This window comes from Phaseolus vulgaris, chromosome 3, assembly GCF_000499845.2.
Source record: "Phaseolus vulgaris cultivar G19833 chromosome 3, P. vulgaris v2.0, whole genome shotgun sequence".
NCBI classification, from domain to species: domain Eukaryota; kingdom Viridiplantae; phylum Streptophyta; class Magnoliopsida; order Fabales; family Fabaceae; genus Phaseolus; species Phaseolus vulgaris.
This window is the reverse complement of record NC_023757.2, coordinates 44,917,474-44,934,384: the sequence shown is the minus strand read 5'-3', so window position 1 is coordinate 44,934,384 and position 16,911 is coordinate 44,917,474. Positions and strand designations below refer to the sequence as shown.

General features: G+C 31.9%; 3 protein-coding genes across 3 annotated transcripts; 1 reads left to right on the top strand and 2 right to left on the bottom strand.

Moving 5' to 3' along the window:
* Positions 1 to 1,217: 1,217 nt before the first annotated feature.
* LOC137808076 (asparagine--tRNA ligase, chloroplastic/mitochondrial) lies at positions 1,218 to 8,664 on the bottom strand. The gene is made up of 15 exons (XM_068608983.1): positions 8,206 to 8,664; positions 8,053 to 8,121; positions 7,618 to 7,728; positions 6,859 to 6,963; positions 5,996 to 6,133; positions 5,042 to 5,122; positions 4,860 to 4,937; positions 4,679 to 4,747; positions 4,448 to 4,522; positions 4,241 to 4,324; positions 4,038 to 4,124; positions 3,503 to 3,598; positions 3,045 to 3,119; positions 2,187 to 2,313; positions 1,218 to 1,429 (listed from the first exon to the last, which is right to left on the bottom strand). The coding sequence occupies exons 1-15, from the start codon at positions 8,536 to 8,538 to the stop codon at positions 1,314 to 1,316; spliced, it is 1,644 nt and encodes a 547-aa protein (XP_068465084.1). The 5' UTR covers positions 8,539 to 8,664; the 3' UTR covers positions 1,218 to 1,313.
* A 1,722-nt stretch (positions 8,665 to 10,386) lies between these two features.
* Positions 10,387 to 14,318, top strand: LOC137808074 (peroxisome biogenesis protein 19-2-like). The gene is made up of 5 exons (XM_068608981.1): positions 10,387 to 10,570; positions 10,664 to 10,712; positions 10,821 to 11,097; positions 13,130 to 13,446; positions 14,038 to 14,318. The coding sequence occupies exons 1-5, from the start codon at positions 10,531 to 10,533 to the stop codon at positions 14,081 to 14,083; spliced, it is 729 nt and encodes a 242-aa protein (XP_068465082.1). The 5' UTR covers positions 10,387 to 10,530; the 3' UTR covers positions 14,084 to 14,318.
* Positions 14,319 to 14,564: 246 nt separating this feature from the next.
* Positions 14,565 to 15,351, bottom strand: LOC137808075 (probable pectinesterase 68). Its single transcript, XM_068608982.1, has 2 exons — positions 15,116 to 15,351; positions 14,565 to 14,971 (listed from the first exon to the last, which is right to left on the bottom strand). The coding sequence occupies exons 1-2, from the start codon at positions 15,211 to 15,213 to the stop codon at positions 14,815 to 14,817; spliced, it is 255 nt and encodes an 84-aa protein (XP_068465083.1). The 5' UTR covers positions 15,214 to 15,351; the 3' UTR covers positions 14,565 to 14,814.
* Between the last annotated feature and the right edge of the window lie 1,560 nt (positions 15,352 to 16,911).

The window sequence follows — 16,911 nt, the reverse complement described above, 5'->3', positions numbered from 1 at the left end:
TAAATTACATATAATCATAGTCGTCAAGCATGTATAATTGATATTTGTGTTTAACATGAACTGAAAAAAATCTTAGTTAACATTATATGCAAGTTAAATTTGAAAACCCTAAATCGAACTTATAGCTGATTTTAAAGTAGGGTTATATTATATTAATTGCATATTTGTAGTTATTTTGTGTAGGGTTATATTATATTAAAGTAGGGTTTATGGTTCAATTATATCATTGATCATTTTAAAGTAGGGTTATATTATATTAATTGCATATTTGAAAACCTTTTTATATTAATTGAAGTTATTTTCTTACGAAGAAAGTCATCCGAAGCTAAAAAGATTCTATTTTATACGACGTTTTATACAACGTAGCTTTGTTAGTTGCAAATAGAAAAGTATTGGGTTTAAATTAAATCATGATACCTATTAAACTATAACAGCAGTAAGCTTAAAAAAATCTTAATTATATAATATCATCTTAAATAATACCATTTTAAGTCCAACTATATATAATTAATATCATCTTAAATAATACCATTTTAAGTCCAACTATATAATTAAGATTTTTTTAATCTCTGCTGTTATAGTTTAACACTGTTATAGTTTAACAGGTATCATGATTTAATTTAGGTCCAATACTTTTCTCTTTGCAGCTAATAAAGCTATATAAATATCTCCTTTATTAATTTTGGAAATTTTCCTAGCAGAACAGGCTTTATTGTATAACATTTGCTCGTATAAAGTAGAATCATTTTAACTTACTAGTTTTATTCTTTTCTCTCTATATAAGAATAAAACCAGTAAGTTAAGATCAAAAGCGTCTATGAAATTGGTCAAACAGTAGCCAAAATGCAATAGTTTAGATCATATGTTTAATTTTTTTAAAACCAGTCAAAATGCAAAAACCATCTTGCACATTTGCTCTAGTGTTTGGAACAAAACGCTAAAGCATTTATATAATTGTATTAATCATTCCAAGAATGAATAAGGTTGTGTTGCAGGAGCAGATAATTAGCTGCATTCCCCCTCCTGGACTCCAATTTTACATTTACTATTGCCATCTAAGTTATTTTCTTGTTCTGACCGATAAATTGTATTTATAGGTTGTCTTATACATCATGAATCTAAATACCCGATAAAGTTTGATACGTACACAATTTGATAATTTACAAGCTCAGAATGTATAAATACTTCATTTAGACCAAGCAAATTGCTTTTTAAAATAAAGACAAAAGACGCAAGAAACTTTATTGCCTAAAATACAGAGTTTGAATCGTACAAATGAATGTGAAGTCCTTATTTGACTATATCTGCAAGTTCTAAAACTCGGCCGAGCCAGGTGTCCGAGGAAAAGGAATAACGTCCCTTATATTGTCCATTCCTGTTGCAAATTGAACAAGTCTTTCAAATCCCAAACCAAAGCCTGCATGAGGTACTGCATCAAGAAGACACTGTATCTTGTCAATATAATCGAGTTAAAAAGTTCAAACATAAGTATGAATTTATATGTTTTATACACTAGTTTATTTTAAATTATTGGTTTAATTGATAATTTATAAACAACTTTTTAATACCTCAAAAATTAGTTCGTATTAAATTGATACCACAAAAAAGAAGTACTTTTATCCCAACATTTAACAAATATATTAATTTGTTCCTGTTAATTAATGTTACTTCTAAATTAACACTATTGACATCTTAAGTTTGATAATGTAACGTGTCATTATATCACAAGTATTTTATAAGATGATTACATGTTAACACCATTAATTCAAAGATAATATTTACTATAAAGAACAAAATAGGATACTCTTTAAATATTGGGATAAAAAACACAAAATTTTAGAGATACCAATTTCAATATGGACCAAGTACCAAAACTTATTTAACTCTAAATGTTTCGAGAACAGATAGGTGACGCTGGAAGACCATTTAAGTGTTTACCCAACAAAAAAAATGAAACAATTGCACAGAGCTTGCAATTACCAGCTGCAATAACAGTTATATATAAACTCAGTTGGATAAAAGCAGCAAAAAAAATTTGCCTCAAAAGATGAAATGAGACTTTCCAGATGAAAGATAAAGAAACCTTATCAGCAAAAGAAAGGGTAGTCTATTATTCTGAAAGTGATTTACGTCTTGTACGGCGTGGTACAAATAGGTAAAGAGGCTCAAAGAGAAAGACATCTGACCTGAACCATATCGACGCAAATCAAGATACCACCAATATGCATCCTTATTTAGCTTTAATTCATCTAAACGAGCTTCTAGATACTCAAGCCTTTCTTCCCTTTGGCTTCCACCAATAAGTTCACCAATCTAACAGACAGACATGTAGATAAGTTTACATTGTGCATAAGTAAGAACATAAAACTAAGAGCTGTGCACCGTATAACTCCCATGTTATCTCTTCAGGCAAACATTCCTGGCCCTAAATAACATTAGAGAAAGGCTAACATATTTTTTTAATACAACATTTACTATTAACTGAAATTTATTGAAAATCACAAAATTGTGAGCCTCACTATTTAAGGAATTTCACTCATGATTTTGTGGCTTTCAATACATTTTAATCATAAGAGAATGTGTTAGAATGAAGATGCTGCCAGTACTCCTCTACATTATTTGACACATAAATTTCTACGCTTTTATACGCTATCAAACTTAAACCACTAATCTTTTGGATAGTGCTTGTTAGAACTAGATCAGAATCGGGAGTAAAAGTACAAATCTTTACTGATGAAGCCTAGTTCCCAATCTTGCCCCAACCTGGGAACAGTACCAAGAACTGAAACTGTACAATAAAGAAAAGGAAATTCTCAGGATATTCGAGAAATCCAGAACCCTCAGCCACCAAACTGATTCTCTAATGACTAACTACTCCCTAAACCCCTCTTCCTAGTTATAGGCAACATGCCTTATTTCTCTAATTTTTTTGCAACCAATGATTATACTATGTAACTAACTAAGAGACTGTCTATTGTCCTGAAAATTTTATTCACAAACACCACTTGATGGTTATAATAAGAAAGAGATATCTTATAAATTACCCCTGGAACCAACATGTCCATGGCCGCAACTGTCTTTCCATCATCATTCTGTCGCATATAGAATGCTTTAATATCCTGAAAAAAATTAAATTCAACAACTTCAATTTGATTCACCTGTTTTTTTGTGTATACACAGAATCCTGATCGTTGGTCCATTTCATGCAACTTACGTAAAACAATGACAAAGAATTTTTGTGGTAAAATTTGCATTTTTTTCCTTTATAATTTTGTGCAGGGAGGACTGGAAGTTGAGCAGAAGAAAAAAGGTTCAGAAGAATGTTACTTCTATTCTATTTTCCCAGTCACTTCTTTCAGATTTAGTGGATTTTATATCTTGCCTCCAAGGTCAAAAGTTCTTGGTCTTTCTTTTATATTGACAGCCATTTTTAAAATTATTTATAACGCCATAATGTCTTCCAATTGCCCTGTCCAAAAGATGAGAAGAGAAGGTAGCATGCCTTTGGATAATCTCTAATTATCACTGGGCATCCATTGAATGCCTCTTCAGTTATATAGCGCTCATGTTCGCTCTGAAGATCACAACCCCATTTAACCTGTGAATGCAAGTGGAAAAATATGTCAAATACAAACAAACTGGAAGGACTTTACGAATCAAGTCATTTCACTTTTAGAAAAATAAAGTTTGTACAACAACAACAATCAAATCCTGAGTCATTAGTTGGACCAGCTACTAAGATGAACGAGAGTAGATTTTGCAGATGACCAATTTTGAACAAAATGCGAGCAAGAATAGGACAGGTAATGTCCAGGGGATGGGGGGAGCAAACAAAAAAAAAAGTTAGAAGACATCCTCCTAGTGTGTTTGATTTGCTAAACAATAAACACTATAAAGTACAGCACAAAAATACTTGTTCCATGTTTGATTTTAGAAAATGGTCATGGGTAGAATAAAACATAAGATAAAGCACAGGGTAACTGCACATTCAACAGGATTACTCAAAATGAATAAAATAAAATAAAATAGCAAGTTACCGGGAATTCAAATTTCTTATTTGATCCTGACAGCAGATCTATCGCTTCAGTGTAGGTTATTTGCACAACATCTTTATCTGCTACATCCTTTTATAATGACATCAAAATAATATATAGTGATCAAATTGGTAATCATAACTGATACATCTAGGCATAAATTAGATAAAGGAAAGCAATATGATGGTTACACTGAGAACTCATACACTCAAGCGATCAACGATTCCTTTATTAATCCATGTATTGAAAAACTCCATGTCTTCCTTGCAGTTATCGAGAACATATTTTATCTTCAAGAATCAAATACATGAAGCACACAAGCTTTAATATGATGAAATTATATAAAAAAAAATATTTGCAAAAATAATCTAAAGTTGAAGACAACTTTGTAGTATTAGTGGAATGTAACATACTACAAACTGGAGATAAGCAGATGCACAAGCCATGTCATCATTAAGATCAGCAAATGCAAGCTCCGGTTCAATCATCTGAATAAACAATATGATAATGCCCTTTAGTTATTGTTACATTACACATGCATTACAACTAATAAGAAAAACTAGGCAGCTTAGAAGCAAAAAGGGATTCATAGTCCAGCTTCTTTTTAATTCAAATTGAACACACAAGAAAACGAAATCACCAACCCAAAATTCAGCCAAGTGCCTAGAAGTGTTGGAATTTTCTGCTCGGAATGTGGGACCAAAGGTATACACCTGTATAAGTACCATATTCAATGTACATTTCGGTCATTGATTTTAAAATACTAGATTTTAAAGAAGTCAAGAGAACTGCTAAAAAATAAGAGAGAGAAGATGACGTATGTACATCAGAGAGAGCCGTTGCATAAGTTTCAGCATTGAGTTGACCTGAAACAGTCAAGAATGCTGGTTTTCCAAAGAAGTCCTGATTCACAAAATGATTCAGATTAGTGCATAAAATTCAATAACCGCCTTACACACTATACTGATAGCTTGTATTAAAAGAGTAGGGATATGAATTTGTCTCACTTGTGACCAATCAATTAATCTGTCATTCTTTTTTGGAATTGCATCAACAGGAGAATCCGTAGTATCTTGAGAACTTGGTATCTGTACATTGAAGGGAGAAAAATCTAATACTAAATGCTTAATAAGATGAGAAATTAGTACTTCCAACAGACTTATAAGTTATAAGTTATAACCCTATCTTTGAACCATTTTTAAATTATGGAAACGAACTTCCTTCATTGAGGGAAAACATTATCAAGGGGCTGCTATAAGTAGTGATTACTGTGTAAACAAATTCACTCTGCATGTCCCTTGTATACTTCAAATATATAGTTAAAAATCTAAATGCAATAAAGAATTTTCAAACAAATTCTGACTGCATAAAATTTGTTCATTTAAATTCTTTCACAGGGAATGAGAAAAAATTCCAGAGAAGAGTGACTGCATCAAAGAAAACATTAGGGAAAAAACCATTGAAAATACTTTGCTCCAGATAGTTTTACTAAAATTGTTTTAGACAGTGTTCAATGACACTCATTGACCAACGAGGCTGATTGAACATAAGGTGATTTGGTTAATGTTGTTGCTAAAGTATTATCAACCAGTGTTTCTTAATAAGCTAAAGAGTGTCATCCCTAGAGATCCCTTATGCTCCAGAGTCTAAGCTAAAACCAAAACGTTCTCCTGCTCACAGCATAAAAAGTAAAGGATAATATAACATTTTCTTTTAATGGTTTTACTTTGCTCTACTGTGACTTTCATGAATTATTTTCTTGTGGGATTCATAGTAGTTTGGAATGAAAGACTACTTCCCCCACAACCATGGTTTTCTAACAAACTTCCAAGTAATGAGATTTTTTGGTGGGCTGGGAAGATGAGCGGAGAATTTAATCCTTTAGTATTCAAAGTGCATTAATAACATATAACTTGGTTAAAAATATATAAAGTGGAAGTAGCTCGTGGAATTGGAAATACCAAAGTAGTAACACAGAACTGTTCACCCGCTCCCTCGCAATCTGAAGCTGTGATGATAGGACTTGAGATCCATACAAACCCATTTTCTTGGAAGAATTTATGCGTAGCATAGGCCAAAGCATTCCTAACCCTTGCAACCTGAATTCATTTTGTATAACAAAAAGATAAAGATAATTGTAAAAATAAAAAATAAGGTAATTTCCTAAGCGAAAATAATAACAGAAGTTACATGAATTAATACTCTGGTCAGAAATCAAAACATTATCTGTAAATAAAAAATAGATGGAAGGGAATTAAAAACCATAAGCTAAAAATTCATTGCCACTATAGGAACTTTCTGCATAAACCTATGAAGAGATATGAACTGATTGAGCACCCTCTTTGTAGATAAATTTGCAAAAAGCTACAAAGTAGCTTCACTGGATTCAATTGATAAGATGGCGATTAAAAATGTATTGACGGTTAGAATTTTAAGCAAATAACCATTACTTAAAACTCCAACTAAACAAGAGACATAAAACTAGTTGAGCCAGAGTATTTTTTGCACTCTGCATGAAGCATGATTAACACCAATGAAATACCTCAAATAATAGAACGCATCAAATTTTGGAGACACCTACCCCCACCCTCACCCCCAAACACAGTTGCTCGTAAAGAAATTCTTCATGACAAGAAACGAGCTAGATAATCAATCATCTAAAAAGTGGCTTCACATAACAGGATAGATGAAAAACAACAATATTTGAAGAAATTTAAGATAATAATTTAAACTAAAGCAAATTAATGAATTGTCCTTTTGCATGATTAAGTAGAGGCATAAGAAGGCAAGGTAAAAACAAATATGACAAAAAGAGGAACCATACTGCACCAAAAGTATTTGTCCTTGCACGAAGATGTGCTTTTGTTCTTAGAAATTCTTTGCTGGCTCTTTTCTTTTGGATGGGAAAAGAGGGATCACTCTTGCCAGTCTGAAATTGTAAGACCAAAGTCTTGCATGAGTCACCTTGGAGTTAAAGATCTAAATGAACCAAGTTGGAAACATTTAACGAGCCTGATGCAAGACCATGAAAAGAGAAAAAAAAATCCAAGTATATTGCAGCACTAACGATAATCAAGAGAATACTTGTCCTTTCCATTGCCATTTACACTAACAGAAAAAAAAAAAAAAAAAACAAGTGAAAGCATAATGGAAGCAAAAATGAAGTTAGTGATAAAAAATCTAAATCATATTAGGAAATTAGATTCAATAAACAACCAAACAGTGGTTAATGAACAATGGATAAAAATGTAAAAGCTTAAAGACAATGTTTTCATAAGCAGTACCAAAAGACCAAAGCAAACTCCTTATAATGTAGCCATGTGAGACTGACTGTCCACACTGGTACTGCGTACTCACAAAGATGTTCAAAATATGAAAAGAAAGAAACAAAGAGAAGCTATAATTTCAATATATTGTATGGTAGAAGTCTGCGCAACATTATGTTGGAATATATACTCAAATGAAGAAAACAAATGTTAAAATGGATAAAGTCTTGACGAAATGAACGAAAACAAAATTTGATATGATAAAAGAGAGCAAAACGGTGAGAGGTTTGTTTTATTGCGAATAAGAGAGAACTAACCAGCACTATTTTGTTGACCTTCAACTCCACTTTCTGTTTGGATCCTTGGCTCTTCACCACAACTCCTTGCACCCACACGGAGGCACCAGTTGTAACCAAGCCAGATTCTACCTAATAACAACCTCCAAACCTTCAAAAGAGATGGTAACAGAGGTTTGTCCTGATAAACTTCTCCAAAAGTACTTATATAGGAGAAGAAAACAAGGAGAAACGAAATATACTTTGTAAACTAAATTTAACTTATATATAAACTAATTTGTAAGAATTCTTCCATGTTATGTTTTCTAAAAGCTACATTCCGCTTATGCACTAGCCTATTTTAAACTACATAAAAACTTATTTCATTTTCTTCGCTTTTATAGGTTTCCCTATAAGTTTATCCAATAAACCTAAATATAAAACCATAAACAAAAACGACAGCAAAAGCAAGCACACCTGATCGTAACCTTCGGCCTCTGAGTTCAACACACATTGCATGTTAGAAAGGCAAGAACCATCGTTAATCTGCATACAATCAACAATTTACTCAATCAGCAATTGCATTGCAAATACCGGCTAATTACAACAGAAATCGGTATAATGTCTTGCCTCGATGAAGGTCACGCTACTCTGAAGGCGAAGCGTGCGAACCCAGCCCTGCACGACGAGGTCGCGGCCGAGCACGTTGGCGCCATCGCCTTCTTTGATTTCGGAAACCCTAAGCTTCTTGCGGAACTGTTCCACTCTGCTGCCGGAGGTTCGAAGTGCGGCGGCGCAGAAGGAGCGGCGCGAGGGGAAGGGAGAAGGTGGGAGGAAGAGAGATTTGTGGAGTGAGAGAAAAGCAAGTGCCGTTGTTGCGGCGTAAGGTTTCAGGCGAAGGGGCCTCGCTGCTATTGCCATTGTTATCGCTTTTGCGGCGCCAACGCCAGAGATAGCAGCCATTTGCGTGTTGGTGCCTCGCCGACCACACCCTACTCACTCTCCGACAAGTCTTATCCCCCCGTTTAGCTCTTTTCACTGTCTAAAACTACCTCATTTTTTTTCTTATTCATTTCAGCCAAATTGATCAAAACTTTTAATTACTTAATTAATATTAATATTCGTTGTTTGAATGATAGATTAGTATTAATATTAATATATCCCTTATATTATAACTGAATTTATAAAAAGTAAATGACTTTAAATATATAAATATGTTTTAAATCTTGATTAAATTGAGACGACTTGTCGAGAATAAGAAACAATATTGCGCAATTTGTAGGATACATAACAACATTAGTAAACAATAGGATGAAATATTTATTATCTTAGAAACTCTTAAATAATTATATGTCCATTTGATATCTTTGGCAAGTGTTCACCTACATTTTCAAAATAATTTGTAACATCTCTAATATTAAAATGATATTAGTCATTTAATTAGAAAGTTTGAAGTATTTTTTTCGGTCTCTTATACAGAAAATTAATTATAACATGCCTCGTGGATTAAAATATATATATACCACTTGAAATAATTTATATAAACTAAATATATAAAAAAAAACAATATATATTTAAAAATAAATTAAAGAATTAAAAAAACCACTAGTATGCTACTAGTAATAAATTAAACAATAAGAACATAAAATACTAAAAACACCAATATATTATGACAGAAATATAAAACAGAAAAACTAGTATATTACTACAAATAAATTGAATAATACAAAAACAAAATAAAAAGATAAGTAGATCATTAGAATTAGAATAAATAATAAAAATGTAAAATGGAATGAAAATGGCCGGATGTATTATTAAAAATAAATTAAATAATAGAAGTATTAAAAATAAATAAAATAAACTATACCTAAATTTATTAAAATTAATATAAAATCGTCTAGTTTCAGTTTCATTGTCTTTCAATGGTAAATCTAAAAAAAAATATAAATTTGAGAATTCATAATCTATTTTGAGTAATTTTATAACATCTAAGAGCGATAAAAGAACAAAGTATATAACGAAGAAAATCCGAAATAAAAAAAAGTAAAGGGAAAGATATATACTTAGAAAGGTTTTTAAATTAATATTTCATTATTATTACTATTTTAAAAAAATGGACGAGAGTGCGTACAAGTCAAATACTTCTTAATATGTATTAAGTTTGTCACATATGTGAATAACTTTTTCTAAAAATTTAAAATTATATTATTGAAATCTTTTTATGATAAAATAATTTTAACAAAAAGTTTCAATATATTTTAATGTGTCTATAAAAAAATAGTTCAAAAAGTGTAAAGTCTAACATTTATCCACTATTTACAAAAATTATTGTCATAAATTTTCAAAATTATCATAAATTATGTGGATTGTATTTACACAGTAAAGAATATATTTAAATCTTTCTAAAAATTATTTTTATTTTACTTTATTAGACATTCATTGATTAGTTTTTCATTATCTAAATATTACCTATATAAAACACGAATATTTTAATATGTGTAGAACTTTAATATATGAAGTTAATCATAAAAATTAAAATATAAAATTTACTTGCATCTGTTATATTAAAAATAAAAATAAAATAAATATATAATGTAATTTAAAAAATACAATTTATATTTTATGAATTTGAATTATATTATAGTTTATTTATTAAAACATTTGTTATAATTATATAAATAAATTAAGAATAAGAAAAAGGAAATAAAACAGTTATAATATATTCAAATGACACGTGGATATATATATATATATATATAATGGAATCAGATTAAAAAAATATAATTATAAATGAATGACAAGAGTATAATTGGAAAAAATCTAGAAAAAAAATAAAAGTATTGATATGGTAAATGACAACAACAATGTAATTGGAATAGGATGAGAAACAACACTGCATAGTTATTTTATTCATTCCATTGGCCGTAGCAGCAGTGTTGTGTGGCGGTGGCAACCATGGCTGACTCCTCCCAAGACCTCGACCAACTCCTCGATAGTACGTTCTTCCTCACTCACTCTCAAACTCTGATTTTAAATTATTTAGCTATTTTTTCTCTCTTTCTGAGACTCTTTCATTCGATTATTTCAGGTGCTTTGGATGATTTTCAGTCCTTCAACCTTAATCCTTCTCCTCCAAGGTTATCGTTTCCCATCTTTGTTCCACTCTGCAATTCTTTTAACTTATTTTATTATTTTAGTTTACTGAATCTTTGTGTGTTTGTGTTAATTGAATTGTGTGTTGGAAGTGGGGGAGCAATTGCGAGCAAAAACGAGAGTCCTTCGTTGCCGTCGGGGGTTCAGGGATTGGGCATGGGTTTACCAGATTTGAGAACGAAGAAAAAGGGGAAGCAGAAGGCTTCGAAGGACATCCACGTGGCGGAGGCGCTGAACAAGCTGAGGGAGCAGACCAAAGAGGCTGTGAAGGGCCTGGAGTCTATGACCCCTCCTGCTGCTGATGATTTGGGGAAGGATGCGTTGATGGAAGATTGGGTCAAACAGTTTGAGCAGCTTGCTGGCTCTCAGGTATTCTTTCTTTCCTTTTTTTTTCCCTTTAAACCAATCTGTACTTGATGTTAGTTATTCAGTAATTTCTCTTGTCAAAGCGCTTTAAGTTTGTTGTGTTATCTAGTTGTGAGGTGAAAATCGGTAATGGATTTTAGGGGCAGTTGTTTGTATTTGTTTTTTGCATCTTCATGTAGTCTAACAGTTTGGATATGTGAGAGGGGACGCTATGGTGATATAGGGTTTTAAATTGCTGTGTTGTGGCTGTGGAAACTCCAAAAACCTTGATGTTGCAGCCAAACTAGTGGCTGCAGACCGGTTTTTTAAACCTATCCGTACCCCATTGAGATGGAATTTGAAGTTTGTTGGTCTCGTGCTTTGAGTGCAAGGAACCTAGGTCTTTGGTTTGATCCATGTGTATGGAAAAACCCCAACCTTCTGTTCCAGGAGGGTGAGGATTCTCTTGAAAACTGAAGAAAGATTAAGTTTGGCAACTGTGTCATTTTTTTCTCTCTGTAATTAATTTGTCTGCTGCTGCTGCTTTGGACGATAATGAGCTGTGGACTGGTTGTTGTGATGTGTGCTGTGTGTGATATTCCTCTCATCTCTATTTTTAAATGGTCTCATCTCTCACAATTAGATACTCTTCTCACCTGATATGCACACACACACAAAATATAATATAATATAATTTATAAAAGAGACAGATTTGGGCCAAAGGACAAAGAGTTGTTTGCCCTTACCTGGGTTTTGTGTATTGGAAGAATCAATAGTTGTGTATCAGAGGAGAATCACTAAGGTATGGAGGTTTTTATTTTATTTTTTGAAAATGTGTTTTTTTACTGTATATATACATATCGGTGCATCATAGAGCTTTGTCAAAGATGAACACATATTAAAGTGGTCCACCAGAGGACGTCCTGATAAATTGATGTCAAAATTTATAATCTTTTGAGTCCAAAAGATTCTGACTAACCTAAGACTGCATTAGCAACCTTCGTAACAAACATTCTTGGACATCTCAAGGTTATGGTAGAGTCAACTGATACATAAGAGATAAAAAGAAGGAAAGAATAGAGTAATTCACACAGTATGGTTATATTATTCAATGTGACCAAGAATTGGTGAAGTTTGAGGGTCACCTTCCCTCCATAACTGAGTCAATTTACTTTAGAACTAACTTCCCTTTCACTCTTATTTGTAGTCAATTCTATTTACATCTGATTTACCCCCATTTCCCTTTACATACATGTTCTTTGCTACTGGTTGTCTATCAGATTACTATGTTTGGTATTTTCTGAGTTTGAATGTCATGAAATTTTGAGTTCAGTTCATCCTAGCCTAGATTTTGGCACTTATTTTGTGCGTGTCAAGTTTTCCCTTTATGGAAATTGGAATGCAGTGATCTTACTTTTAATGTAACAACTCAAGTTCATATATTACATTTGGAGATTTCACGTTGGCTTGAGAGATATAATTAAATTTGAATATAAGTGTGTGTAAACTTCACATTACAGACCAATTTTGTACGATTGAATTAAACTTAAAAGTCCACTTTCTAAAAATACATTCAAAGGGTGTTTGTCATGGTGGCTACTTATTTAATTTGTTTTTTGTATTCAATTGATAACTTCTTTTTTTCTTAAAGAAGTTCAAACATATATGAAGCATTGAAGTTGGAATCTATTAATTAAGAGAATGAAAAGTAAGAGAAATTTGGAGTGTACAAACTTTGACGTGTCCTTTTGCTGAGCTTCACATGGAAAAGAGACTGGTGACAGAAGCAGAAATCGAGGCCTGGAATACTTCTTTCATATAAAAACATAGCCTCTATTATATATCTTCTTTAAAATATGTGAAGCTAACCAGACTAGACCAAACAATTTGCCAAGTCTGGTTATAATTTTTTACTAAGATGAAGCAAGTGATTAAGGGCATCAAAGATATTGTAACTACTTATGGTGCTATTTCTTAATTTTTCATCTTGGAAATACCGTATCTTGACTTCCTTTCCTGCATTTAAAGCTATTATTATTATTATTATTTTGTGTAGGACATGGAATCTATTGTGGAGACCATGATGCAACAACTTCTGTCCAAGGAGATTCTTCATGAACCAATGAAAGAAATATCAGAAAAATATCCTAAGTGGCTGGAAGAACACAAATCCAGCTTAAGCAAAGAGGAATATGAACGTTATGCACACCAATATGAATTGATACGAAATCTTAATGATGTTTATGAAAGTGATGCTGGAAACTTTACCAAGATTGTTGAGCTTATGCAGAAAATGCAAGAATGTGGACAACCACCAAATGAAATCGTCCAGGAGCTTGCTCCCGACTTTGACTTAGCCAGTCTTGGCCAGTTGTAAGTTCCCTTGGTATATGTTGGTGGTGTTTATCACACTATGTACTTGTAGTATTAATCATTGTTTACTTTTTTTAAGTGAGACCCTCATGTGAAAATATGCATCGATTATTTTTAGCTTCCTAAACACTGAACTAGATGAATAGTTTGTCTTTAAATTTTAGATAAGAGGTATAAGTTGACTTTAGAGCTGTTGTTTAAGTGGTGAAGCTCAATATATCAGTTCATGTTTTTGTTGATAATCAATACTGGCTAATAAAATAAATGGCTTCGTACAATCTGTAAAATCTGTCTCTTTATTTTAGTACTAACTCAGTGATCTAACTTGCAATGAATTACTACTTCTGAAATGGGTATTAAATCATCATATAAAAGCTACGATGTAGAATTGGCTAGATCCTAGTTGAGAAATGAAACACCCATATCTAAGGTTTGGTTGTCCCCGCTAGGATAGCTATTCCCCTCTCCCATGAGGATGCTTATATATTTTTGAAAAATAAAACGAGTTATCCGGCAGCATGTATTTACATCGTAGTTTTCAAATTGCATTACTGTATCTGCATCAACTGATGTGAACATTTTCTCCTGCAGATCTCCAGAGATGCTTGAAGCTCAGCCAAATTGTTGCATAATGTGAAGCTATTTCTTCCCATTTACCAAGTCTCTTTGATGGTTTACAGGTTTTTAGGAATATTTAATTTTCACTTGTCAGAATAAAATAGTTTTATGCATTACAATGTTTTCCCCTTCTCACGACAAGGTTACGAGGAAACCACAATTAAAGTCTCCGTTTAAGGTTCTGTATGACGAAGGCATGTCTATCAATATTTTCTGCTGGCAATTATATTACGAGTTGTTAGTTGCAAACAAAATTTGCTTTGTGATTTTTTGAGATTCATTTCGCGTCATAATGAGTAATGGCAAACTATTTTCAAGGCTGAAAAGCTCCAGTAGATTACTAGATTCATAGGTAAGATACACGAATTGTTTTTTTTTGTTAATGATGCCATAACTAGCCATTTTGTCCTATATATTATCAGATATTCATCACACAAAATCTTTTGCAAGAGTTCCGTGTAAAATCCCCCTCCCCCGGACACTGCAGTAAAACAAGCTGATAAACACGGAAATGAAATTGTATTCATAATAAAAGAATCAAGATTTGAAAAGTGATAAGAGTATACAGTATAAAGATCAAGCCCCGGACTATATTAAAGATTGAATGAATGAATTTTCTATGTGCTAAACAGAAGACAAAAAAGAGGATAAAATGACAGCAATAGTATTGGATAGACTATAGATGTGCAATATCTTGTTTTGGTGTCTCTTAAAGAAACTGGAGTTTCATGTTGGTGGTTCAGCAGTTAGCTAAGCATCAGAGGGTGCCATCCAGTGTCTCCCATTAACAAAACTCTTGACCAGGAATGGATGAGCAGATTCAAAATCTAGCTCTTGGGCTAATGGAACTCCACGTATAGCAGCAGCACCTGGTCCCCAGCATTTGTACACTCCAAAGAACACAGTCCTAAAGCAGTGGAGTGGGTTCAATATCAGCCCAAATCAAGAGAAATAATTTCAAATTAAATAGGAAGAAACATACCATAAATAATAAGATGATTATATAGTATGAAGTATGGTTTTAAGAAAAATAATAAAAGCTAGGTCTTACTTGTTATTGTAAGAAGTGTTCCAATCATCCCAACCACCATGTGCAACTATGTTGTCGAAGTAGGTGTAGGCATAGACAATCCTAGAGTACTCGCCCATTGCACGGCCCACATAAATCGGGCCTGTTCCTGTCACCTTGCACCGTACGAATGCGAAGCCTGTTTTCTCGTATGGGGATTTCCTATCTTGGGCTGCTATTGACCCAAACCTTGTGGCAATTGAGTGTAGCCTGCAATCCTGAACCAAACAATGCTGTTATTACATAATCCAGAATGCAAAAAAATTACAGTTCAAATGCATTTTAGGGTTTTTAAAAAATAATAGGGACAGGTTAGTCTTTGCATAACATTATGGGGTGCAGGAAGAAAAATGTAGGGGTGCAGGAAGAAACTTTCATAATTGCGTTTTATCATTTTTGTTCAGTGTATGCTACCTATAGGCCCACAGATGGTCTCTTCCTTCCATGAGTCCAAATCATATTACATACCAATGATTTTACTTTAACTTATTATATTTATGCATATTTAGTGTAATTTTCATTAAGAAGTTTTATTCTCCCATAATTAACTTTATGATCTTATAATATAAGAATATTTTTATTTTGGTTCCTGTTATATTTTTATTTGATTTTCATTCTTTAGCTTTTAGTCTCTAATGTTAATTTTTTATTAACTCTATGATATCAGGATGAGGTTATTCCCTATGGGCCAAATACACTCAATATTATTGATGTCATTAAAAGTGTTACAGAAGAAAAATAAAAAATATATATTTATAGAGACTAAGATAAAAAAAAATTATTTATGAGGATTAAATAAAAAAATATATATTTGTTGAAATTAAAATTAAATACTTATAAGAACTAAAAGTGAAAATAGCATATTTATAAAGATTAAAACTAAATTTTACGAAAAAGTGAAATAAACAAGTAACTAAGGGTGGAAAGTTCAACAAGTTGTTAATAATTTTTTTAATATACATTTTATTCAAGTAACACATGTCCATCTTATAAAATAAAACAGGAATTGTATTTTTTTTCTTTTAATCCTCATGTATTGAGGTTATATTTTTTATACTTTTGTAATTATTAATCAAGTTGATAACTTGGTTCACTTTGTATCATTATGTCATTCTGATTATGTTCTTAGGGATAGACTAAATAAAAATATTAACGACAAAAATTAAAAGAAATATTAAAAAAAATGAATAATAAAGTAGAAACTAAAATCGAAACACTCTATGTTGGAATAACTAAAGCTTCAATTATTTAGAACAGACATTTGAAACAACATTTTAAAATATAAACTAAAGAAAAAACACAGCCTTCGTTATGTACAACAGACAATTCATATTTTATGAACATTTAAATTCGATAAATTAATTTTCGGTACCGAAAGATGAAGAAGTTAAACTAGTGGCAATTATATCGTTAAATAAAGATATTATAACTACGAAACATTGATGTTATTATTATTATTTTATTATCAATAGTTAGAGTTATAAATTTCACTTGGCTTAGTTTTTGTATTTTTTCTAGATAGAAATAATTATCTTGCATACATTTATTAAATAGAGTTTGAGAAATAAGAAAGTACGTAGTATTAAATTAAGAAATAGAAACAGCTTTGAGAATTGATTATGAGTGTGTAGAGAAGTTTGATTTATTTGTTCATAAGAGAAGGCTAAAGAATCGAAAGTGCATGGCATGTTTTGATGAGTGACGAATCTGCCGAAACACACGTTAAACCGTTAAAGGTAATTAATAATATATGGCAAAAAGCTGAAACCTTTTTTCAT